At 37.2% G+C, this 25,994-nt stretch overlaps 1 protein-coding gene across 1 annotated transcript in view; it reads right to left on the bottom strand.

Moving 5' to 3' along the window:
- The window catches only part of LOC309589909 (potassium voltage-gated channel subfamily KQT member 1-like), a gene marked incomplete at both ends in the record, with an annotated part of 511,694 nt that overhangs the window by 387,580 nt on the left and 98,120 nt on the right, over positions 1-25,994 (bottom strand). The window contains one exon of the mRNA XM_082310623.1: positions 20,144-20,255. Within this exon, the coding sequence (XP_082166749.1) occupies positions 20,144-20,255 (112 nt within the window). The remainder of the gene's footprint in view (positions 1-20,143; positions 20,256-25,994) is intronic.

The following is a 25,994-nucleotide window of genomic DNA, read 5'->3' as shown; positions in this document are numbered from 1 at the left end:
AAAGGTTGGACCAGATGATCCTTGAGGTCCCTTCTAACCTTGTATTCTGTGATTCTATGATACTACTAGGGCCAGGTGGCAAGTCCAAGTGGGCTGTGAAGAAGTGTGGAACTGCCCAGGCCTTTTAAGATCCAAAGAAACTGTGGCAGAGCAAAACTCCATCTTAAAGCTGTGTAGAAAATAAACAGGAATTCAAGAAGAAACTTAATACTTTCTGAGGCAGGGCTGAAGTACCTTGAGACTGCCTTGGAAAACAGCTTCACTTCCACTGCTGCTTAAAAAGAACGGATGTGGGGAAAGAGTGATATTTTAAGTCTAATAAATATGCAGATTGCTCCTTGTCACTCAGTGCATTGTTGAATGGGTCTTCTTCCTAACCCCTGGCCCTCCTCTTGCACACATACTATTCCTTAGCCTAGGCTCCTTGTCCAGTCAATCCTGGCACATCCCTATTTGTTCACTATCTCTTTTGAACAGTGTTTCCATTTTGCCAGATGTCTGATTTAAGTCTCTGAAATGGAACTTTTTTATTCTGGATTTTTCTCTTTAACATACGCTAGTTGGTGAATTTATAAAATGTCCTTATTGTTCTTGAATGCAGATAAATCTGATGTAGGATACTGTAGCTGAATGTATTATTTTGTTGTTTCTTTGTCTCTCACTCCATCAGTAGATATAAAGTTATTTCCCTTAAAGCGTGCACTGTACTTAAACATCTGCTGATGTTTAAGTGAAAATACAACAAGATGCTTTGGGGTACACGCTTCAAAAGCAACTGCTTATTTTCACGTTACTATCCTTCAACAGAACTTTGTAAATAAGGAATAGGAAAATAATATCAGCGTGATTTTCACATACTCTTGCAGGTCACCTCAGTAGCATCCATTAATCAGTGTATTCTGACCTGGTTCAGCTACAGACATAGGCAAATAAAAAGCTGACCATACCATTAATGTGCCCATATGTAAAGTGAAAAAAGAGGGCCAAGAGCTTTAAAAGTTGAAGTTAAAAAGAACAGATCCATAAACCTTGCAAGCCCACGTGGAAAGAAAAAAATCTGTCTTCACTATATTCTCGAAGTAAGGAATTGTCCCAAGCTAATGAAGGATTTCTTTCCTCCTTTTATATTCTCAGCCTCTTCTACTGGGTCTTTTGCACGTATTTAACCAGATAAGCGATCTGTATAATATCTCATGCTGAGAGAAGGGAAAAAGTGGAAGCAGAGAGGCAGGAGCACAGAGGGAAGAGCTGGACAAACATTTCTGGAGGCAGCAGAGTCTTAGATCACTTTAAATTGATTGTGAAACCACAGCCATGAAAGTGAGAAACAGTCAGGATTTCTGTAATGTATCAGTAAGAAGACCTGGAAAGGAGCTAGTGAAAGAAAATGAAGTACTTAGTGAGAAACAGAAGGATGTATTCACAACTTTGAGAAAGAGTCTTGATTGTAGGTTCTTGGTTTAAATATTGCTTCTACTTTTGATGTGTTTTTTTTTTTTTTTTTTTTTTAATAAGTACGTCAAAGTTCCCAACAATTTGCTGCCCTAAGTTATTAAAGTACTTTTGGAGACTCCTCAACAAGACAGCTCTTTTACCCGGAGGAACGGGTTTTCCTGAGCCACACCTTCCACAAAACCAGACTTAGAGAAAGCTTCACATATCATTTTTTCTTCTGAAGGATGAAAAGGAAAGACAAAAACTGCTTCTGATTCATCCTTCTCATGTGAGTTCTGTAAGAAACATGTGTGAGCTCAAAAAAAACTCCAAAACCCAACAAATATAAACATACCTGTGGCTTTTTATTGTTCTTTGTCCAAAGTGTTCTACCTTTCATTTATCTCTACTATAACTTACCTGTAATAGCACTCCTTACTCCTTTTGTTTATTGAGACAATAGAATTTTCTTAAAAACTTTTTTGTTACCAGTTACTAAACAGCTAATTTTTAACACATCATTTTACTTCCCTTCTCATTTTAGTCCTCTTGCATTGTGTTTCTTAATTCAGTTCTAAGAAGAAAGTAGCAATATTAAAAAGTATTTGGACGCTACACTGGCCTGTGTTTTATTTCAACAGTTATCATTGTTAATTAAAAAATTCCAGAGGGAGAGGAAGCTTCTGCTCCAAAGGATAGAGCAGTTTGCATTATCAATCTTCCTTTGCAATGAAAAGAATTCATCTTCACACAGATAAATGGCCATTTGTATATGGTTGGTAAAAAAGTGCTTGTTTACATGTTCTCAGGAGTATTACCTAGTGATTTTTTTAAAGTGTAATTTTTTATCTGAAACCTCAGAGTATGTTGCAGGACTCTGGGAGCTTGCAGCAACCTCACTGCACTTCTGAGGTACATACTCTGTACTTTTATGAATGGGTAAAATGAAGCAGAGACTGAACTTCCCACCCATGGAATAATCAAGCTCAGTAGTATATTAAATGAAGATCAGAAAATATGCTGCTCTTTTACAAGTGCTACAGCAATTGTTGCACTTCTAAAAGTATCTGACATGATCATATGATAAGGTTTGTCTAAATGAGCATAGTAAGGTTGGACACAAGTTGGGAAGAAACATTAACCACCGTGACAGATTGTAGGAACTGACATTCTTCCTTTAGCATGGCTAAAGTACCTACATAGTATAGCTGAGAACCTCACTAATTAGCTTAATTTTTTTCTTGAAGGAACTTGCAGAACTAAGCAAAGATACAGAATGCCTACAGGGCATTTCTTGGTATAGGAACAGGAGTAAAGCACAAACAAAGCCAGACCCAAATTTTCAGTCAGGTGGCCATATGTTCCCTTAGTTCACAAAGTTCAGATCTCATTTTTGTTGGCAAATCAACAAACTTCTACCCCTGTACCGTCATTCACTTGAATTTTTGCCAAAGCGTTAAAGCATTTTTTCCCCAAAAGAAAACACATCGCCAGCATCATTTACTACTCCCCCTAAAAATACTTTACAGCACAACATTACATGCATACTTTTGACAATTGTGCTTTTGGAAAACATCATTCTCTGTAGCAGTTAGACAATAAAAGCTTTTTCATGCCAGAGAGATACTGTTTTAAATACGTGCTACTGACTAAGAACAGACAGACATAAACAAGAACCTTCCTTAAGATAATGTTCATTTCTTGTCTTTATAATCATAAAACGTTTTACAGTATATAGGTACAAGTCTGGGTAAAACCACAGTCATCTAGCCTTGTAACACCCAGCCCCCAAAAACTTCTTAATAAATCAGTGTTTGAAAGTTCTCTTGACTTTGACCTACTAACAGAAAAGTAGAAAAACTATTTTTATAACAATTTCTTATGCTAGAGTTTTCTTCTTTTCTTGTTGTCTCAAAATAATAATTCCTTTAGCCGAAATTTAACCTTGCTTTATATGTCAAACATTTTTGTAGATGATTGCCATCAAGGAACATAAGAAAAGTCAGGTGATTAAAGTTAAATAAAATGTTAAGGGTCCTATAGCCATGATTAATACCAGAACAATTTTTACTGTCCTTTGCTGTTAAAGACAGAAATTCCCTTTCACATTGCTCCACAGATATTATGCAAAATGGTATGTACAAAAGAGGAAATAACATGGGAACTGCAGAAAATGCAAGCTGACAGAACATTACAACAAACATGATAAGTATTCCTTGGCTAAGTAGTGACCAAGCACTGTGTTTATATGTCCATAATAATTTGAAGGAAATGAAGATAAGGTCTGTTAGTTTGTTATTCAAAACTAACAGATGGATTTTAAGACAGGGAAGATTAAAGTTGACTATCAGAATATCTCCTTGATGGAAAAATATATGTTCACAGGTCTCACACTCAGCATCACTGAGGATTACAAAATTTATGTACTCCATTAATATCAAAGGAGAGACTACGCAACCCAAAACCTGTTTCCCATTTGGGATTTGGACTTTGTGGATTGTATTTGTACAAAAGGTGTCTTTCTACAGGTTGCTGTGCAGTAGTCCCAATCCCTTTGCACAGCGAGTCCTCTTTGAAGTCATACTTTTGTAGCAGATAGAGGCTAACACATGACCCTCAGAGACTGCCTATACAGGAACTGCAACCCGATAGCTAATGCATTGCAGTTCACTGCCACACAGCACAAGCTCATGTGCAAACACCATGGTTTACAACCCATTTAATAATTTGGGTCCAAAGCCTGCACGGAGAAGTTACTCCATTGCACTCTGAGAATGAGTTAATCTAATATCCCATGTCAAGGAGTTCCTCAGATTTCTTTCTGACTCCATAGATTTTCGTTGCTGGCTTCAGCAGCGTGACTACGCAGATGTCACCTGGCAGAGCACAGCTGGTTGCTAGTCCAAGACAGGCCAGCTGTGTTTAAACAAAAGAACTCAAATGGGAACTAACAGTGTAAACCAAAAGACCTTGAACTTAAATTGCTTCCTTCACTTTCCTACCCTCCGATAAACTGAGGCATTTTAAAACAGGTAGATAAGGAGGCTGTGGCTACGGCTGTGAAGGATATTTCTGAAATAAAGGTGAAGTCACCCACCTGAATTATGAGACAATTCTATGCTATTTATTTGCTACCAAACAAGGACACTGAAACCAATGAACAAAGAAGAAGTATAACTGTTGTCAAACTTTGATACTTATATTAACCTTGCTCAGGCAGTACTAGAAGAAGAAAAGCCACCTGAGACAAGAAGTAGTGAGGGGAAAGGTGATGTCTTGAATAGCAAATTCTACAATGAGCTCATGCCTCTTCTGTTTGTAAAAGAGATAAGCACTTACTGAACAAGGAACAGGCAAAGATAAGACTAAATAACCTTGGTCACAGGTCCAGTTCTTCATTAGGCTCATGCATTAAAGCATCGCAATTCCTCTGTTGAAATCAGAGATTTTAGAAATGTTCCTCACTTGTGCTCAAATGATACAATTCGAAAAGAGGACAACTTTGGATATTATGAGGATTTTTTTTTTCTCAATTGCTATCATTTTTTTTTCTCAATTGCTATCATTTTATTGTGTAATACTTATCTGAGAAAAAGACTGAATGGGTAAGGTAAGGGCATATATTTTGGTTTTGTTATTTCCAATTTAGTTACAGGGGTCTGAGATACAGATTGTGGCAAAGTCTCTAATCCGAACATCAAAAATAAGACTCATGTTTTGAGCACCAGGGGACTCAGAAAACTTTACAATATGCCTATGAAAATACCAAAATAATTTGAAAAAGTTTTACGTTCATCTGTTGGGATATTTGTTTCTCATGTCAAATAAACCAACTAGTAAAATCTGCTAAACCATGGCTAGGTGTTTATCTATTGAAGGTGAAGAAAGCTGACCTTGCAAACAAGCACTTAAATTTTATTTTACCCTAGGCCACCCACAGTGTGCTTACTCATCACACACACACAGACTTGCTGTGAAGTAAGCAGGAGGATAATTCTGACTTAATTTTCATGTTTTAATACTATGCATGAGTGATAAAATTAAATTTAGACTCCAAGTAAATATGCAGGGGTTCAAGCACGCAGGTTGGTTAAGAGCTTTCACAACTAGGCAAACAAACAACAAAAGAAATCTAAAAAGGTGTAAGACAATATCATAGGAAAAAAGAGACCTCTGTAAGAGAGAGTCATAGACTCTGTTTCACAGAAATTCAATAGCTACATGATTATGCCTCTAAACCTATGTTTAATCAACTACATACAGGCCTGACTGCTCATTGCAGCAAATAAGTAAACTTGAAGGAAATGGGGATATCCCCTGCATCCTACCTTATCGATTACATCTGCACAGTGGGGACCTGCTGTGATGTTGCTGAAGAGATGAGTTGATAACAAAAGATAAAGGCTTTTCTCCCAGTTTTCCAGATGCAAGCCATTCTTCCTGGGAAAAGTTTAAGGCCCTCTGAGGATGACTAAACTCAGATTCTTGACCAGCTAGAGGGACCAAACTCAGATGCTTGATCATCTAAACAGAAGTCAGAGCTCAATCAAGACTTCTCAGCAGAGCGAGCAAAATCAAATTTTGTTGTCCAGGGCTTTTCCCAGACATACGCATACACACTACTCCCACCCCGCAAGGAAGAAGAGGAGAAGCTGGAGGGATTAATGAGATGTGAGGTGGTTATGGATGACGAAGGGAGCTGAGACGAGCCAGAGCAAGCTCTGAAGCAGTCAGCAAGATGTGCAAGGGAGCTCTGGGTAAGAGTAAGGGGTCCCTTTCATCTTCATCCAGACTGCTGCTCTTTTCCCTGCATCTATTCTCCTTTCTTCTCAGGCATGAGCTCCCTATCTCCTGTCCACCTCCCTACCACAATTAACAGAACCTGCATGCACCACCTAACACTGCACCTAACTGATCCCCCATCCTCAGGAAGAGGCATTATTCCTGTGCCTTCAGTGTTGCTAGAGTAAAAGGGGAAAACAGGAGAAGAGGGCACAGGCTCAGCCCATTCCTGCTGCTGAGACATCAAAGTTCATGTCACAAAGCAATTCTTCCTCACTGACAGCAGCAGCACTGTATAGAAGCAGCAGGGATAACTAGCTTAATAAATTGTACTTTATTTTATTTAGAGCTGACCTTGGGTTTCCCTGCAAAAGGGGCCCAAACAAAGGGCTTGCAATCAAAACCCTCAAGGTACCATAGCAGTTCCTTGGCTAGCAAGTTCTCCTTGCCCAGTGCTTGTTTAAACTCAACACTAACAGGCTCCTTTTCTAAGTTAAAATTTAAGCAGAGCTTGGCAGGTGGATAACATGAGATTAATAAAAGGTTTTCACTCGAAGTTAGACATAAAAGATTTTGCATACAAATCAAATTGAAACTGTTCCTACATTAAAAAAAGCACTTAATTCTTTGTCAAGATGAGAAAGCATGTGAACTTCCACTGATAATGAAATTCTGAGATGAAGATGTCTAAAATTTACTGCAGCCACAGACTAGTAAGACTAAGAAAAGAACTAAATACAGGAAGAGTATGTGCTTTGTTTATCTGAAATGCCTGGTGAATGCTGCAAGTTCCACACATTTCAGTTTAGAAGTAATTCTTTTAAAATAACAAAATAGCTAAGTAAGCACAGGAACATGTGGAAACCTCTAGCAAAGTTGTGTCCAAGAAAACAAATACCAATTCCATTGTATTATTGGATTTACATTACTACAGGGACAAGTCATAGAACCCATTGGAGGGGATCCTTCAGTAGCAACTGCTGAAGTCAGAGAAATCAGCATAAGAACACCTTTATTAGCTTTTTGAGCTTTGCTTCCAGACACATTTTAATACTAATGAGCATCACATACATTGTAGACAGCTGACTAAATAAAAAGGCCATCAAGATTATCTATTCTTGCTAGTCTTCGGGTGTAGGCAATCTAACTAACGTAAACCGGAGGAGATAAGTATCAGTAACTTATGAAAAATGCCATTACAGCATGCTAGAAGCAAAACAGCCATGTGAAATGAGAGGAACAGAACTCAATATAGCGTGCAATGACTGTAAGCTTCAGTACCCACATACTAAGCTTTCTGTACTGTAATGGTCCGATACATTCATTTTGACCCAGAGACCAGAGATAAATTGTCTTAGCAATACAAACAAACAGCTAAGCAATTAGGGCAAAGTTTTTGGAGAACATGGTGATAACATCTAAAAGCATTGTTGGGTGATGGGGAAAAACAGCCCTGGAGATAGGGGGTTTAATCTGAAGTAAAGAGAGAGTATAATTGCTTCTCCAAATTACAATGCACTAAAAAAAGGCAGACATGCAACTGGCACTGGTATTTGTCTGGCATCTATTTTAGTGTATCCAACCTGAAAAGTAACTTTCATTGTCCCATTTGGAGTTAATCAAGTTTTGCCTATAAAAAGAAAGATTTTACATGTGCAGCTGTGAAAGTGTCAGAGCTGAGAAATCCATGAGGAACCGCCAGGTTTTAAAGAATTTCTAGCACTTAGATTTCCTTGAAGTAACTTATTAAAATAAAGTTTCCAAGCACTGGGGTTAACACAGTAGCCAAATGACCAAAGCAACAATTTTATCTATCAGTTTTTACGCATCAGCCCTAAACACAGATGTACATTATTGCAATGCAGAGCATTGGCTGTAACAACATCTATTACCCCCACGCACAGAAACAGAGGTAACTAGTATTTAACCTAACTTGTGTGTTGATATAACAACGAGCACTTTGTCATTGCTTTAAAACTTAACACAAAATTGTTATCTACATAAAAACAAAGTACTATATACAATGAGAAATAAGTGAAACATCAGGCCTAGAATACATTCCTTCAATCTGGGTAGGGTTACCCAAAAAATAGCCATAGCAGATAAAAGATAAACTCTCAAATTAACGCTAGCTTTTGTTGTTGTGAACACTCTTGTTGTACACAATAAGACAGTTTAGTTAGACAGAGATGCTTGCTTATTGCAAAATATCTAGATTTGATTTTAGTGAAAAATTTGCAATAAGGAGGAGATAAATGTGCATTGTGTTTTACTGGAGCTGAATGACCAGCAGTCTCACAGTGTTCAGCTAAGGAATGAAATTAGTATTGTTTTTAAATGCATAATGAAAGGAAGATGCATACAGCAATTTTTTTTACTAAAGAACTTATTTTTCCTTGTAAGATTTTTCTTTGAAATATATTAAAAAAAATAAACCAGTAAGACATTTTGAAAGATACATAATTCAAACATTTATGGAGAGAGGTGGTTTTGGAGCTTTTATAAATGATCCGTAGTCTTAACTCCATCCCATATAACAGAAACAGCTTCAATAACTCAGCCACATCATCTGAACTCCAATGTAATTTAATGCATTGAAAGTAAGCATATGACTTGCTACATTGTGTACTACGTTGTAGTATACAAAAGTCTATAAAAGCCACCTGAATGAAATGAACAATTATTTATATTGCAATAAGGAAAAGCACTTTACTAGTAATTCCAGAATAAGGCTGTACAGAGATTAGCAAATAAGGCAAGACTGCAATGCCCCTTGGTGAACATCAAATTAACACTTAAAAACACAGAAAAAAGTCTTCATTCTTCTATCTTAAGGTAAGCAGACAGTCTACTTGCTTTCTGGGTACAAATAAATTAGAAATTCCAATTATTTTTTTTCGTTTAAATTCCACTATGAAACATCATAACCAAATTATGCCATTTTAATTTATGATTGATAGATTATTTTACAGGTTATTTTGAAAGTTTTCAAATAGATTGTCATAATATTGTTAATTATGAAACACCAAAGAAATCACCCATAAATAGCATTCCCTAACTACACAACTGTTCTCTACATCTGTAATAAAATTTTCTTTCCTATCTCTTTTCTTCCTCTCATCCATTCATCACAACCTATCAATTAACAACACTGAGCTCCCTTAACTTTCACTTCCAGTTTCTGCATTTTTCTTTGCCTGATACTGCCCGAGAAATAATGTCCGTAGGAAGAACATGTTAGCCAACATCACTTCTTAAGAAAGTAGGCTGTGGAGATGAAAAGTCACTCTTTCAACTAGAAGGCAGGATTCTGGTTGCAACAATATGCTGTCAACACTATGCTCAGAAGTATAGCAGTATAACGCTCAGATATTAGTAAGATAAAATTTATACTCCCCATCTTAGGTTTTTTTATCACAGCCCTCCTCTCCACTGCCACAACTTGAACTCCTAGGAAAACAAATGCTGTGTTCGTGAATTCAAGCTTTCCTTTGCTCTTTCCCCCTCCCCGATGCTTATACACTCCCCACCAGCAGGGATGGGCTTTTGATTTGATTTGGTAGGTGGGCTGCCTTACTTTCTGTCACAGGAGAAGCCCAGGGAAGCAACTGCAGAAGGCAAAAAGGAAGGACAACGGTATATGCAATTTCTAAAGTATTTTTTCTGTTGAATGCTGCCAATACAAACACACTCTGTGATGTGGCTTGTGGATGGAGCTAGACCAGATCAGGAATTACCTATGTATTTTAGTTGCAGACACCATGAAGTCCTATCACTGTGCTTTTCCTTCCCCTCAATATACTTTACACAAATGGACACGATGAATGCAATGAAGTGCCTGTGCTGGAATAGGTATATGCATATGATTCATATACATTAAATTTAGTCTCACATAAAAAACATTAAAGTTGAAAATATTGCAAAACCACAAAATCAAGGTCAAAAGAAAATGTATGCTCATTTATTTCTACCTATGCCACGGGAGAAGACATACACTTCTCTGTACGTTGCAATCATCATGTTTTTCCACCATCTTTTTTTTTTTTTTTCCTCACAGAAATGAGTAACATGCTTGGCACTTTATTTTATTTTGTGTAACAATGAGAGACTGAAGTGATCCGATGAGAAGGGTTGTACTGTCATCTGCCGCAAAGAACATACTTTAATGTTACATCTTTCAAACTTTCATCACAGATGCATATAAATGCAGTTATCAATATCATCAAGTGTCACAGAGCTTGATGGGCACAATTATGTGAGGTGCAATATGAATCTTTAACTGGAAACCTCAACAAATTATGAAGCCCAGACAAAGCCTTTATAAAATCATTCCCCCCTTTACTAATTTCATCCCCACACATACAGACAAAACTGCCAATATTGAAGACTATGAATTCAGCCTACCTCTTTGCACCCTTTTCAATAACAAATAAAAGAGCTGCCTTATTTCCATTCTTTAACTTGCTACTGAGATAAATAACAATTTGAGTAAAGCAAAGCCACAAGCGTGAGTTTTTGACTTTAAAACAGAGACATTCTTTGTAAACTATTTCTTATACAAGACATATTTGCAGCCATACATCCCAGAGTCATCTCACTCCCTTCATGAAAAATTCTATCCCTACCCTGAAATTCTGTGAAATTATTAGAAAACTCATTAAGAAAAAATTTACTTATATGAAATGTCATGTTTTTGTAGAAGCTTCTGTTTCCAAAACAACCTTTTATTTCAGACATCAGATCTGAACCATTTGTTGCACAGAGGCTTACATGATATATGCACTTAGTTATATTTTGACAGCCTTCAGTGGGCTGTTACAATAGCCTGTTTTCCAGAAAAGAAAGTATAACCACAATACTAAGTTAAGCCTTTGGGGGTTGGTTAAGTATCTCATTAAACCGATGTTCAAGTACATGTAGCATTTTTCCTTAGTGTGGCAACTTGCCAATTTAACATTGGGGAAATTCAGATGCTTATAAATTAAGTTTATAAGCAAGTTTGTTGAAATGACAAATCAGATTTCGAAAACTGAAATGGGAGTTTCTGTCTCTCATTGCATTATAGTGCAGTGCCCTCCACTGGCCAAATGTCCTCACTCAAAAGTAAGAGAGTTAAAATTCTCTGAAAAATTACTCTTCAGACTAAAAACCAAAAATACTCCAAAAAAACCTCAGAAGCCGTATCAAATTCTTAGAAAAGGTTACTACATAATGGCACCAATTTATACTAATGCCAGCATTGCTCTCATATTGCATGGTAATAAAAATACTTCAGGTGCTGAAATAAATCCTGAAACAACCTTTTAAAAAGTTCAAAATTAGAGGTGACAATACAAAACAGTTGGTACTAAAACGCGTAACTTAACGGGAGGCCTTATAATGGTAAAAAGCATAGAACCAGATCAACAATTACTACTGTCTGTTGAATTTTCACTATTTTTTTTTATTCAGAAATGACAGAGCCTCATCTAAATTTCTCTTTGAAGCAATTAATAATGCTTTTGAGTGCAGTGGACAGAAGTAGTTGCGTCAGTACTACCTATATTAGATGTACCTGAGAGTGAGGATTAATAAGCACCAAGAGCCAACAGCACAATGAGAAAGCTGGAAGGAAGATATATATAAATGCCCTCCCTTCATGTTACTGTGGGTTGCCCGCTTATTAGTTTTCATCTCTCCCTCTCACTTCATTTTATGTTTGTTTCAAAAATATAGATGAAATGTAAATGTGGTGATGGTAGGCAAACTGTAACATCATCAGGAATATTCTGTACTCCAGCCAACCTTGCTGCTGTCATTTGGCCAACCCACGCCTCTTGGGTGATGTTACCTCTTATAATACCATTTCCTTCACCAGCTGGTGATGGCCAGTATTGCTTCATAACTTTCTCCAATACCTATATTAGCTCAGTGACAATATGGGCAATATTAACATGACACATCAAGTGCCTGATCATTCTTTGAAAACTTAAGAATAACAGTATTTTAAAATAATCCATGAACATGTGCAAAAGGACAACAGGTGGTACAATAGATCTAGCTGATGATTAAGGATCCTAGTTGTCCCTATCTTAGTAATAAAAGTGTTATTAATGAGCTTTCAGTAGATTGAATTATCCTACACAAGATTACTATCTAATTACTAGATCTAATGATATTCAGTGTGATAGATTTGCTGGTGATAAGGTGAACTGTTTCTTTAATAAGACTAAAAGCAATAAGCTATAGGATGAAGTTATGACAAAAATACAAAGATAAATGGTGTTTGCACAGATAGACCAAAACCATACAAAGACTGAAAATATGCTTTGTGTCAAGAGTTGCACACTGTTGGATTTTCAAGCAGAGCCAAAGAAGAAGGACACAAAAATATTCTTAAGTCCCTGATAAAACCTTCACTGCCATCTACAGATGGCAGGAGCAACAGGAAAGCTGAAATAAAGCTGAAAGATAGATTTAACATCCCTTTTTTCAAGTGCTGACCAATAACTTAAAAAGGGGCATACAGCACCATTTTATCTGAGCACATCTAATGTAAGCTTTAAGACCTAGCGTAAGGTTTACAGTTTGTTTCATTCACTTTGTATAAAATTTTCTATGTCAGTGGGCAATGGAAGAAACTAGTCATATTTCTTATCCGCCAATCCTATGATAAACTACTTCCACTAGAAAAAAGAAAACCCAACACTGTCCCTAAGCTTGTTTTTAAGGAGAAAAGCTAGATGCCAAGACTAATCGTGAAGAATCTTCCTTTGACTACAGTTGCATGGATTATTAAAAATGGTGGGATTTTCCACTCCAGTCACCAGCAGTGCTAAGTGTCGTGTGTCCCCCCCAGTCTCTGTAAACCCCAGTTCTGGTGAAGTGGGGAACAGCTTTGGTAGTCTGTTCTTCCAGGCAGCCTGGAGCAAGCACAAACACCAACAAACAAGAATAACATCTTTGCCTCATTAAGCCTCAATCCTCACAGAAGGTTCTGTTCCTCACTGAAGATTAATTTGTGATACTCCCTTCGTATCAGGATTCACCAATGATGACACAGAGCAAGGCATTCAGTCATTCTTGCCCTCGGAGTCTCAGTTTCCCCTGTTAGAAGGAAGTGCTACATTGTAGGCCTTGAGGTTTTGTAGCCATTGCCTTACCTCAGATCTATCTTTTCACCCCTCCTCAGGGTTCTTATATACCTTATGGCAATCATCCATTTCCTTTTTTTTTTTTTATTTTTAAAGCAGTATTCCCACTTCCTTTCATTGTGCAATAACCACATACTAATGCTGGGTTGTTCTGCTAATAATTTTGAAGTCAAGATCTCCCTTATACAATCTAAGAGCTGGTTTTCATACTATGAGCTTGAAAGAAAAAAATTGGAGGTGGAGGCAGTGCATATCTGGTTGCTTCCTGCCCTGGTTTTGGCTGGGATAGAGTTAATTTTCTTCCTAGTAGCTGGTATAGTGCTGTGTTTTGGGTTTAGGATGAGAATAATGTTGATAACACACTGATGTTTTAGTTGCTGCTCAAGCAATGCTTACACTAAGTCAAGGACTTTTCAGCTTCTCATGCCCTACTGACTGAGAAGGCTGGAGATGCACAAGAAGCTGGGAGGGGGCACAGCCAGGACAGCTGACCCAAACTGGCCAAAGGGCTATTCCATACCATATGATGTCATGCTCACTATATAAACTAGGGGAAATCTATCTGGGGGGCCACTGCTTGGGGACTGGCTCAGCAGGTGGTGAGCAACTGCATCATGCATAACTTGCTTCGTATATTCTTTTATTATTATTATTATTACTATTTTATTTTATTTCAATTATTAAACTGTTCTTAACCCACGAGTTTTCTCACTTTTACTCTTCTGATTCTCTCCCCCATCCCACTGGGCAGGGAGTGAGAAAGTGGTTGTGCGGTGCTTAGTTGCTGGCTGGGGTTAGACCACAACTCTTCCACACTCAGATCTCTACGTTTCTGTTACACCATTTTAAGGCCTCAAACTGAAATAGCCATTTTCACAGCCACGTTACACATAGATTAATATATAGGAATGTAGCAGAAGTACATAAATGCTTCCTAAACTTTTGCATAGAATTGTTTTAGCCAGAATTGTATTAAACCCACAGTTCCTTAACATGATTTGACTCTGTTGTGGACAGGGCCTCAGAAGGAAGAGCAACTGTTGGTCTCACTCTCAACCCATGAAAAGTAATTAAGACCCCACTTTCCTGTGGGGAACAGGTGTAGCTATCACTTCCCTGGCAGCCTGTTCCAGCTGAAGAGTTATTACTACAGCTGTTCAGCTGACAGCAATTACCACTGACGATGGTCATTGTATGTGGATCTCACCTTCTAAAGGTTTCCTCCCAAGAGAGCTGACGTGATGACTGCTGAACTGCAGCATTACACTGCTTTCTGCTAAGAGACCAACTGACATTTACCTTTACGTGACCTTAGTGAGCTACAAAATGCGTTCTGAACCACAGTTGCTTAACCATGCTGACATACAGAATTTCTAACTTTTGCTTTTCCTTACAGTGTAAAGAGCTTTAAACACCACAGCTTTAAACCACAGAACTCTGAAAAACAAAAACAGGATATCTGCTTCTAAAGCTGGTGCTGTGTATATTTTTCCTGAGACTGTGCTATCTGGGACCAGGTTCGTGTAATCTTTCAATACAGTCTATTGGCCAAATTCTCTCTTTCCTGCTGGAAGGTTAACTCTGGTGTGTATGACAGAAAATATTTTCATGGCCAATGGCTGCTGTCATCACAACCCGCTAACAATAGGACCAGCTGGAGATAAAAAAAAAAAATATTAAGGCTTAAAGTTATGTTCAGCAGTATCCTTTACTCTTGCAAAGCTCCAGTGCAGCCAGGAAGAATCCAGAGCAAACAAAGGAACAAGTAGAGGACTCAAGGCCATCTGAAATAGCAACTCAGCAACTTCCACACCAACTCCAAAACCTCACAAGTCTCCCTACATGTTGGGGAGGGTTCCTTCCCAGCCAAATGAACTCTCAGTTGTCACAGGCTGCAGCCTTACAGCTGCATGTCCCTTAATCAGGGGTAACTTACAGGGCTTCCCTAGGCCTGTAACCATTGTCTGTAGGCAGCTCTTTCACTTCCAAGATCCTCCATGCTACTCTGCGTTTAGTTCATACAAATGTTTATTTCAATTTACATGGGACCTCAGCAAGCTACTCACCTGTGCCCATCATTTTAACTGCTATTGTTTCTTCTTCTTCCTCAAGAGTATGTTAGTGCAGGTCTACAGGACTTGTAGCTGACCATCTTGCTTGTCAATCATGCCACATACCCATCCCCAAAGGCTGTGTCACTTAACACAGGTAAAGCACACCTCAACTGTAATTTCTGGTTTCAACCAGATGTTGGGAGTGGCTGGCCTTAAATGTTCAGATTAGGAAGAAGGATCAAAAATCCACTAAGGTTTGTCCCTGCTCTCATTCTGATGTGTATTTCTTCTCCTTTCTTCCTTCTATCACTTACCAGATTCATACGCACTTAGAGAGATTTTATTTGCATTTTTATTGCTTATGGGCACAGATCAAGAATTAGCAAGCTTACAGCTTACTCATTTTACAGACCTCAATAGCATCAGCTCTTTCTTCAAAGACCTTGTGATACACGTGATAGGCTGTATCAGACAGATAAAACAGTCCTGCCAACAATGGATAGGAGACAAGACTTATAAAAAAAAAGCCAAAATCACAGCCTGCCGCTTGCTTAATCAGTGCCATTTGGAGTTATCTCTTGCCTCTTTCATTAGTAAACAATCTGTTACAAAGACATGTATTATTGTTACAAGCAGGCCTAACTCTATACCAGGTCCTCTGTCCTTCTGTCACAACATCTGTGTACCTACAGCAGGAAACTAGGAAGAAAGAGGAGCTTCAAGACATAACATCACAAAGAAAGAAGTTGCACTATGCACTGTGTTGAATCAAGTTCGATGAAGGATCCATCTTCAAATTGTTTGATTTTACATCTTCCACTAAAAAAATCAAATGATATAAAGAAAGGGCTGAGTGGTTAGCAAGAAAGAGCAAAATGATAAAAATGAACTTTCTAGCTCTAGAAGTAACATTCTAAAGATCTAGACCTTCCCTAATGTATAACTTAATTTAGATACTGTTACCAATATATGTAGAAGACTAACCCTAAGGACCAAGCAAATATGCTGTAATGAGTCAAATAGAATTGCTGTTTTTTCAAAGGTTTCAAAGTACAGACAAAACATCATTTTGTAGACTCTCCATGCACTGATGGAGTAATTTTCTCACTGCTCAGCAGGCAATCTGAAAAATTGGGTGGGTAAGTACATCAGGCAATAAGGTAGTCTAAGCATTTATTGTTAAAAACAGAACTACTCATCAAATCATTGACATTAACATATTTATTTCATCTGTCAGATTTGATTAATCTTGATCATCAGCATTCTTATTCAACTTTGGACACCTCAGAAGCAGCCAGCATAAAACAACGCAGCTCCACTCAGGTCAGCAACCACATGAGATCATGGGCCAGAGACATTCAGCAAGAACTTCGGACAACCACAGAATTACAGCTTGAATAATTTTTGCTTGAAAGCTTGAACGGCTTTTGTTCCCTAGCTCAGGAGGTTGCATTTTTCCACATTTTTGCCCAGATCACTGGAAACAAACATCATTCCAGCTATCTAAAGGATACAAAGAAACTATATTTCTACAGAAAGGTATCTTAAGCTCAATTTGCAAACTTGCTATTTGGTTTTGTTTTTATTGACACCTTCCACCAGGACAGCTTACCTTCTCTAAGCTTACATGGATCGCTAACATCAGAAATCCAATACTGGATCTATTAACCACTGAAACCCAGGCAATGTTGCAACCCAGTGAACTGGTTTGCTTTCAGTCAAGACACATTCTTAAATAGTAGTATCACCAGTTTCCAACCAGCCTGATAGGTTTTGCCAAGCAACCACTTTAGTTACTGTGAGACTAATGCACATATGCAGATTGTGCAACAGAGATTTGTCCAACGTAGCATGGCTCAAGGGTAGAAACTCTTTTCTCCTGGGGCAATATCTGCCTTCCCACACAACGAACAGTCTTGAAGACAGTATGGCCAAAAGTAAAGGTTACTGTCATCAGAGAACATCCCTCCTATCATCTGCCTAGCAGAGAGGATTTCAGAAGAATCCACTGTTCACATTACAGAAAAAAAACCCTCAAAACATTACAGTTGTAGACCTAACATCTCATGTTTAATAATCAACATAGCAGCTTACAAAGTTTAAAAAATGACCAGTTATTGGCTTTGGAATAAAGGTATACTGCGAGATTGATTTTGTAACTCATAACACTTCTGGACAGCAAGGAAAACTTTGCCTTTTGGCAGCTTGACAAAGTCAAGCTTGATTTCACAAAGAAGTGCTCCATGTGAAACTGTCATCATCGTAGCATACTATCATTAACTGTTATGTGAAGCCATGTTTTCACTTACTTTGCAAACTGAGAAGGTTCATTGCACACATACACACCTTTGGCTGAATTCTACTCATGGAAGAATTTTTGTCTAATTCATTGACTGCATTGTGACTCTAGGGTGAAGATTTGTTGCGCTGGTTATCAAATGCATGTTATTCCCAAATGAGATAAACCAACTTTCCATTACGTAGTTCACTCCAAAACAGGGGAGGGGGGTGGACACCACATGGAATCTAACTGGTACATAACTCCACAACATGAAACAACATCTACGTGAACAAACAGAATAACTCTTTATTCTAACCAGGTAAACAAGCAGAATAAAAGTGGAGCTTTTAACAGAAAGAAAAAAAAAAAAAAAAGAAAAAAAAAAAAAGATTTCCCCAGCACGAATTCCAAGGCACACTAGTGTACGGGATACATTACTAAGTGTAAAGCAAAAGCCATGCTCTTTTGGAAAGTTCACACACCAAAGCAAGTATAGCACACATGAAGACTTACCTGCTTATACTTCTGCTAAAAGACAAGACAAATAATCATGCTAAGTGTATCTAATATTCATGTAGAAGGCATATGCATATCAGGCAAATACAGTGTTAATACCTTAATGTTTGCATTAGAAATAGCAGTTTAAAACCAAGATACATAAATACATCATGTTCTGTGCTTGTCCAATGAAGTTCACAACTTGAATAATGAGATACTACATTTCTACTCAAGAATCAGGACAACTCTTAAATGAATGTATCCTACTATGTAGAATTACACACATATAAAATGAGATTATCAGTGATAAAAGTGAAAACCAGCATGCTTGACTTTAGAAGCATAAAACTACATGAAATGATGTTTTGGCTTTGTTTTTACATAGTACCTTTATAACCTTATATTACAGCTGTAACTTTTGACCTTATGTTTTCTGTACATTTGAAGTTCATTAGAAATATTCAGAAATATATAGCAGGTCTTAGAATTTAATAATCATTAATTTAGCAATATGTAGTTGCAAGATCATTCTGTTTATATGCACCTGGTATCCACATCAAGAGGACTTAATGAGGACTTAATAGTATATTACTTTAAACCCTGTAGCATATTACTTCAAATACTCTCCATATTTTAATTTTTTTTCATTTGTATATTTGGTTAGCTTTCAACTATTCCTTTTCTTACTTTCCACACAAGAGAGGAATGCATTTAAACTCTAATATGAGCTAGAAATTCAGGTACAGTTTGCAAGGTGCACTATACAGAATAACATAAAATACCATTTTTCATGCACTAAATAGTACAAATAAGATTAAAACTGTTTCTTTCTAAATGCAAAATCTTGTGCTTGCACTGTGCTGATTAAAAAAACAAACAAACAAAACCCCAAAACAAAAAACCCTCAAGAAAACCCAAACGATTTGAATGGAACAAGTTATAATTCTCTCATTTGAAAAAAGGTCAAAATTATAGCATGTTGGGAAAATACAAGCACCAGGATATCCTGTATAAAAGCATAGTATAGTTACTATAGATTCAGTAGACATATCATCTGTATGAGTTACCTGGACAGAAAGTAACCATATGACGTGGAATAAAACTTCTAAAAGCAATCACACTATAGATTGGAATCACATTGCTTTCAAATTCATCCTGAACACCATTGTCTATATTTTTCCCTCCTTGAAGGCAAGCAACAATTTTTGTTGTTCTTTTCAATCTCAGACATTTACCAAAGAGTTTTCCAATGACAATTCCATATTTTCTCTTGCAAGAGTGAACTCAAGCGTGTTTTTCACCAACATTAACATAACATCCAGATGACTAGTCAGACCTTCATGAGCTTGTGACAGCTGTAACGTACCTTTAGGACATATACCACTGCTAACTCAAGAGTTCTAGTCACCAGCATTGTTTATATCAGTTTCTGCATGTAATATAAAGCCTTAGTATAATACCTGAATGCTCTGGTCCATCCAGGCCTTGCTGTATGCTTTAATGCTCTGCTTCACATTTGAAATTTACTCCAGATTCCCCATCCCCAACATTATCTATAAATGACTATTTCATTTATGTTTCCAACCAATTCATACAGTATTCATATTAGGAGTGCTTTAGAGCTCAAACTGATTCAGAATTCTACAAAGTATAAACCTACCTGTAAAACTAAATCTCAGGAGCTGTGTCAGCTGCCTTAAACAGTAAAACAACAAAGACATTGAGACTGCAAGCAACCTGTTGCAGAGCAATGCTTCTCCTTCCAAGTGTCTGACTACTTCCATTAAACTTAAAGCTCAACTTGCATTTTGTAGAAACATTCACGTATGGTTAAATAAGATCAAACTCATAATCACTTCAAGTGCAGCCAGCCAAAGAATAATACTTTTATTCAGTGACAAGTCTCCCTCACCATTAATGAGCATTTATATTATCCATTAAAAAGCTGCTGTTCTACTTACTGTGCCACGTCGGATACAGCTGGCTGTGGCAACTCTTCTGATATAAGGTCAATGTCAGTGAAGCTGTTGGCCCGTGACATTTCTTCGGTATTCCCTTCTAAACATCTTTTCACTGCACAAATAATTCAAAGAAATCATAATACATTAGGTAGACAACATATACAAGCTCTTTCCCTTGCGTAAGACATTGTTCAGTAGATTAAAGAAATGGTTCTAATATGAGACATGGCTTTCTTTTTTGTCAGAATCAGTGAAGTTGATACTTATAACATATGCCATACAAAAATATATATGTGCATATACATAGTTCAAATACACAGGAACCTCTTAGAAGAAAGGCTTGTCTTCTTGAGGACTGTCTCAGAAGCAGAAATTCCCCATATCCACAATTTCAATGTGGGCCTGACAATAGACAGAAACAATCCGACTTTCATTTCCTCAGTAAATACTATTTGATATGAATACTTTAATTTCTATAAACCCCTTCTTTAAATTTTTCTGCTATTATCATATAAACAGCACTCTTGTTTCAAGTATTCTATTTGGTCACTATATTCACCAGTGTTCAAAAATTCTCCCATGGACCAGGGAAGACCCTCAGGTGTTTGAAAGCAGCCAGCTCAGCAGGGTAACCATGATGGCTACAAAGCTGTACTGTAGCTCAGTTTATGTTCCAAGCATAAGAAAGCTGCAAATTTCATTACAGATTGGGAAGATGTATGATGGCCAATGAATAAAGGAGTTCACTCACAGACTGCAAAAAACAGAGCAGTGTAGCTAGCCGTGTAACTGATGAAAACAGACTGATTATGCTTTAAAAATCTCTATCCCCAGTACTCATTTCCATCAAGTACAAGACTGACTTCTTCCACTATAAATGTGAAGTATACATGTACCTGCCTTTCTGAGTTCAGTTGCATCAATATTCATAAGCAATTTCTGTTTTAAGGTCTTTTCAATATCTTTTCCTGTATTTGTTTTGTTCAAAAGCTATGAAGTACATCTAGCTTAAATTGCTGTGACCTGAAACAGCGATTTTTTTTTTTCATGACTACTGGTGATCCTAACAGTTTCTAAGGAAGCTCCATATCTATTTTAGTTCTGCTCATTCTTGAAAGCTTGGCACATACAGTTACGAGCTGGCAGAGTCTAACTTGGAAAACGGATAGGATGACGCATATAAATTCAAGGGAGAAAAAAAGATAAATGTTTGCGGGGGGGGGGGGGAATCACTAAAATCAAGGGTCAAACAAAACAAGTAAAAGACTAAGTAGTGTCACTTGCATATGCTGTTATGGGTAAGAAGAAAAAAACAATCTATATGGCAAAGAGAAAGCTTGCCTCCTAGAAAACCAAATTGTTGAAGTCTCCAGCTAGTTCTACAGCACCACTTTGACTGGACTATATTCAAGCTAAATACTAAAAAGCATACAACATCAGAGCTTACTATTGGAAGAGCCATAGCATAAATGGCAAGGAGTGAAAATGAAGTCTATGGAATATAACTATAAAATGGCATAACTGAACATAGAGTTGGCCAAAGGCAGTTAAGTCATTTTGCCCATGTAAGGCATAATCAAATTAAAAGGAAAACATTTTATTGCTAGCTATTCCTAATACACAATGGACTGCTGAAATGGTAAGGGAAGGACCTAGTTAATTCATGGGGGTTTGCCTCCTTTATAGTACAAGACAGATATTAAAATTACTGCAATGCATTTTTCATGATAAGAAGTAGGGTTACATTTTATTTCTGTCAAGGTTTGGTCCATATTGCCTTATCAAATTTATCTCTATCTCATCACACTGCTGTTTCCAATCTGCATCCACAGGTTCTTAAAAAGAACCCTAATTGTTTACATTTCCCTGTCAATTCCTTTTCTGAGAAGTAATTACTACTACAATGGCTCTTTGCTCCATTATAACATGCTAGTTATGAGGAAAGAGAGACAACAGTAAAATGCCAGTTGTGAAACCTTCACTTTCTCATTATTCCCACTTGTGGGTGCTGTGCCAAGTGCTTCAGAGCAGCGCTGCTGTTACTCCAGGGTGTGCCTAAAACCCTTGCTTCTTTGACCATGGGCCTTCTGCAGAGACACACAGAATATAATCCTAGGCTTAATGGCCTCAACTGGTGCTTGGTTACCTACATGAGCATGACAAGCTTCTGTTCCTTCTTTACGTAGCGTAAAAGCATGCGTAACGCATAAAAGAATTTCTGTCTGGTGAAGACTTTGCTATGATTATCCGTGACAGTCTCATCCCACAAGTAGTACACATACATTTCATTCCTACAAGCATTTTGAAAAAGACAATGATGTCATTATGTACTTTATACAAACAGAAGTTCTACAGCATATACTCCATAGTTCATTTTATCAGTTGAATTGAAGATGTGCACTTTGCTCCATAAAACTAAGTATTTGGGTCACGTCTCAAAGATTGCCTCCCTGCTTCCCTCTCCCCTCCCACGCTTCCCACATGGTCAGATCTGTGGACAGAACAATTTTTGCCAGTTTGGTTACATACTTGATTTATTTCAAAAACCTGCCTCTAGCATACACAAGCATTAAGAGAAAGAAGAGCTTCTCCTAGAAGTGCTGCTCTTAAGCATCAATTTAAAGCAGAAATCACAGCTCTGAGGCTCATAACATTTGGGTGGTGATATTATAAGATTCCCTACTACTCTCAGAGCCACTTGACTCAATTTAGCATCAGTTCGTGTTTTGTGAAGTATTAAACCACCACAAGAGAATACCTGTTTTATCCTTGTAACCCTCACAATAAAAGCTATTTAATACTAAATCCCTTTATGCTTTTATCACCCATTAATTCTGTGTGTTCCTACTCTAAAACATTAATCCGTTGATAATGTTTTCTGGTCCACACATCCAAACATTAATGTCAATGGTAGATGCAAGTAACATGTCCTCTGTTCTAAATATTTTCTGTCCCTAAGGTGACTGTCAGAGTCATGAGCAGTTATCTTGTTACTTTAAACACTGTTTCTGGAACCAACTCAGTTTCTGAAGTTAACTGTCACTTTCCCTGATTGAACTTCCAAAACTCATTTAGACAGCAATATTCAGTCATAAATCAAATTCAATAAATCAAAAAAAAAGAACAAAAATATTTTTTAATGTCAAGAAGCCATAAGCTTCTGAGCAATTAAGTAATTCACAATAATCATTCATGATAATGCTTTCATTTTGAGGAAATGTGAAGCATTAAAATACATTTAACGTATGGCAGTGATGCTTTCCAGAAATAAAACTCAAATTTGTAAGGTCCAGCTACTACATATGGTAAGTTTGTAACAGCTGCAGCTCAAGCCAGAACAACTATATCTTCACTCTCTATATTTATTTTAATAAGCTTTCCTTTTCCAAACTGACTTTATGGGAATGAATGTCTAATTTTTGTTGTTGCAGAGTAGCAAGGAGGGGAGGCAAAGAAATATGAAGGGGAAAGAGAAGAGAAGCCGTCCTTCCTTTCCACTACTACTGTGCTACTACTCACAACAAGAAGAAGCTGTACCTGTTTGGTTATAAAATTTATAATATTTTCTGAGCATAAACAGTTGGAAGCAGCAAGTCGAAAATACAGAATAGTATCTACCACAGTACAACAAATACCAGTGAATGCCATAGACCTAGGAATCCATGAAACAGATCAACTCATTAAATGAAACAGCAAAAGGAAAGCTAAGTTTCATATAACTCTATTTTTTCCTTCTGTGTCAGTTTCTAAAATGGTGAGAACATATAATAAACACATCCAAATGTAACGCAGAGATATTTTTGTAATGCTGCTTAGCTTTATCTGAACTTAGATTCCTTATCCGTATTACAGTTACTTGTCTTTGTAGTATGGGGAAAAAGTGAACTCCCAATTTACAACTGCAGTAGAAAATATGATTGCACATGGTTTCCATTACCATGGTCATCCTCAAATAGGCAATGCCTACCAATACTAGGACAAAATAACCAGGAAGATTTTGCACTATTCTCTTCTCAGATAAAGAAGGTGAAAAAAAGAAAAAGTGGGTCTCTTCTATTGCAGATATTTCCAACTGACTGTTTTTATTAGGAGGGGGTTTTTTGTTCACCAAAAAAACCTCAAACACAAATTTAAAGATAATTCATACCATTCCCACACAGTCTACTTTACAAGAGTCTGCAGAGAATGGCAGTGGCTGCTTACATTATATAGAAGGGTACCTGCAGTTGCTACTCCTAGGAATACAAACACCAAAGAACTTGAATGAAAGGAGATATTTGGCAAGTTAAGCTGGGAAAACACAGGCACATGGATAGAGATGGACAGCAAATTCGAGACAGTTCAACACAAAACAGTTCCTGTCTCATGAATATTTATTCCTCAAATTGTTAAGTAATAGATTGTGTGAAGACCATGCCAAGTACCTGATGACAAGGGGGAGCTCACAGAGCAGATGGATAAAGATGACCAGGAAAGCTGTAGAGCTGCATGTAAAAACGCAGGCCGGACAAGGGCCAGATGGGACATAGAGGGTAAGCGAAACCAGTCTTCGACCAAAGCAGTAAAAAGATTAACGTGTAGAGAACACTGATGAGGATAAGGTCTCCTCTACCAGACAAAAGTAAGGGTAGGGGCTTGTCTGCTTGTCTGGGGGTTTTGCTTGGGTAGTTGGTTGTTTTTAAAACAGAACATTATAAAAAACAGGCTTAAGAGACCAAAAGTAAATTCCAGTCTGTTCCTTCAGTGTCACTGCCTTTTAATCACTTTCACCCATTTCAATTATTCTTTTTCTTTCTTAGGACAAGGACTTCTTATTAGTGCTAGAAAAGTTACCCTATATAGAATAACTCTTAAATGAAATAATCTGTGAGAGAAAAGTAACAAGATAGCATTTTGTAAGATGTAAGATTTGTAAGATTTTATCACTATTATAATGCTTAGCAAGAACTTAGTATGAACAGTAAGCTGACAATAGAAACAGTAAATTCATAACTGGCTTCTTGATAATATACACAGTTAAAATAGGAATATACTCCCATATTTTTTTTTTTTAACTGAACTCATTTGGAATGGGAACATCATCAAAATTATTATGACACCTCGCCCACTTTACGTTACAATAAAACTTTTCCTTGTTAACAAAATCAAACAAAATATTAAAATAAAGAATGAATTTCATCTAAATTTAACTACATGTTTAACAATGGGACACAAAGCAAGTTTATCAGCTTATTTACAGTGAGACCAATTGACTAGATTTTTTTTAAAGGTGCCTAAACCCAGTTTTCCAGTACAAGAGACATTCAGTAAAACTTCCTAAATTCCATATACACTTGAAAAAAAAAAAAATCTGCTCTGCACACTTCATTGACAGATCATTTCATTGTTTGGTTAAACTATTTCCACAGCAATTATCACTTTAAAAGACTGTATGTGCACAATATGCACTATGGGTGACATAGCACTAGGAAAAAAGGAAAACCTCTTAATTTTTGTTCATTCCCACTCTGTGACACATCTAAGCCAAACCCCTTTGTTTTCTTTACAGTCAATGGAGAAAGGGAAAAGGAGGCGTCTCTGAAGAATGACTGTCAGTCCAATCTTAGACAGCAGCATTATAATGCACGTATCTTGATTCCATGTGCAAGGTAGGTGGGATCAATCCAGCCTAAATGTTGACACTATCAGGTGACTGCTTACTGACTTGCAGATCAAAAGTTGTTAAAACACACTCTCTCGTAACACCAGGCTCCACTACTCAATGTAACAAATGTCTATGAAGTAAACATAGGATTTGTTTGACTTTATACATAATGCTGCACCTTGAAAGAAAATCCATGGGATGACTACG

The sequence above is a fragment of the Platalea leucorodia genome, assembly GCF_965183815.1.
Source record: "Platalea leucorodia genome assembly, chromosome: 4".
NCBI classification, from domain to species: domain Eukaryota; kingdom Metazoa; phylum Chordata; class Aves; order Pelecaniformes; family Threskiornithidae; genus Platalea; species Platalea leucorodia.
This window is presented reverse-complemented; position numbering and strand designations above follow the sequence as displayed.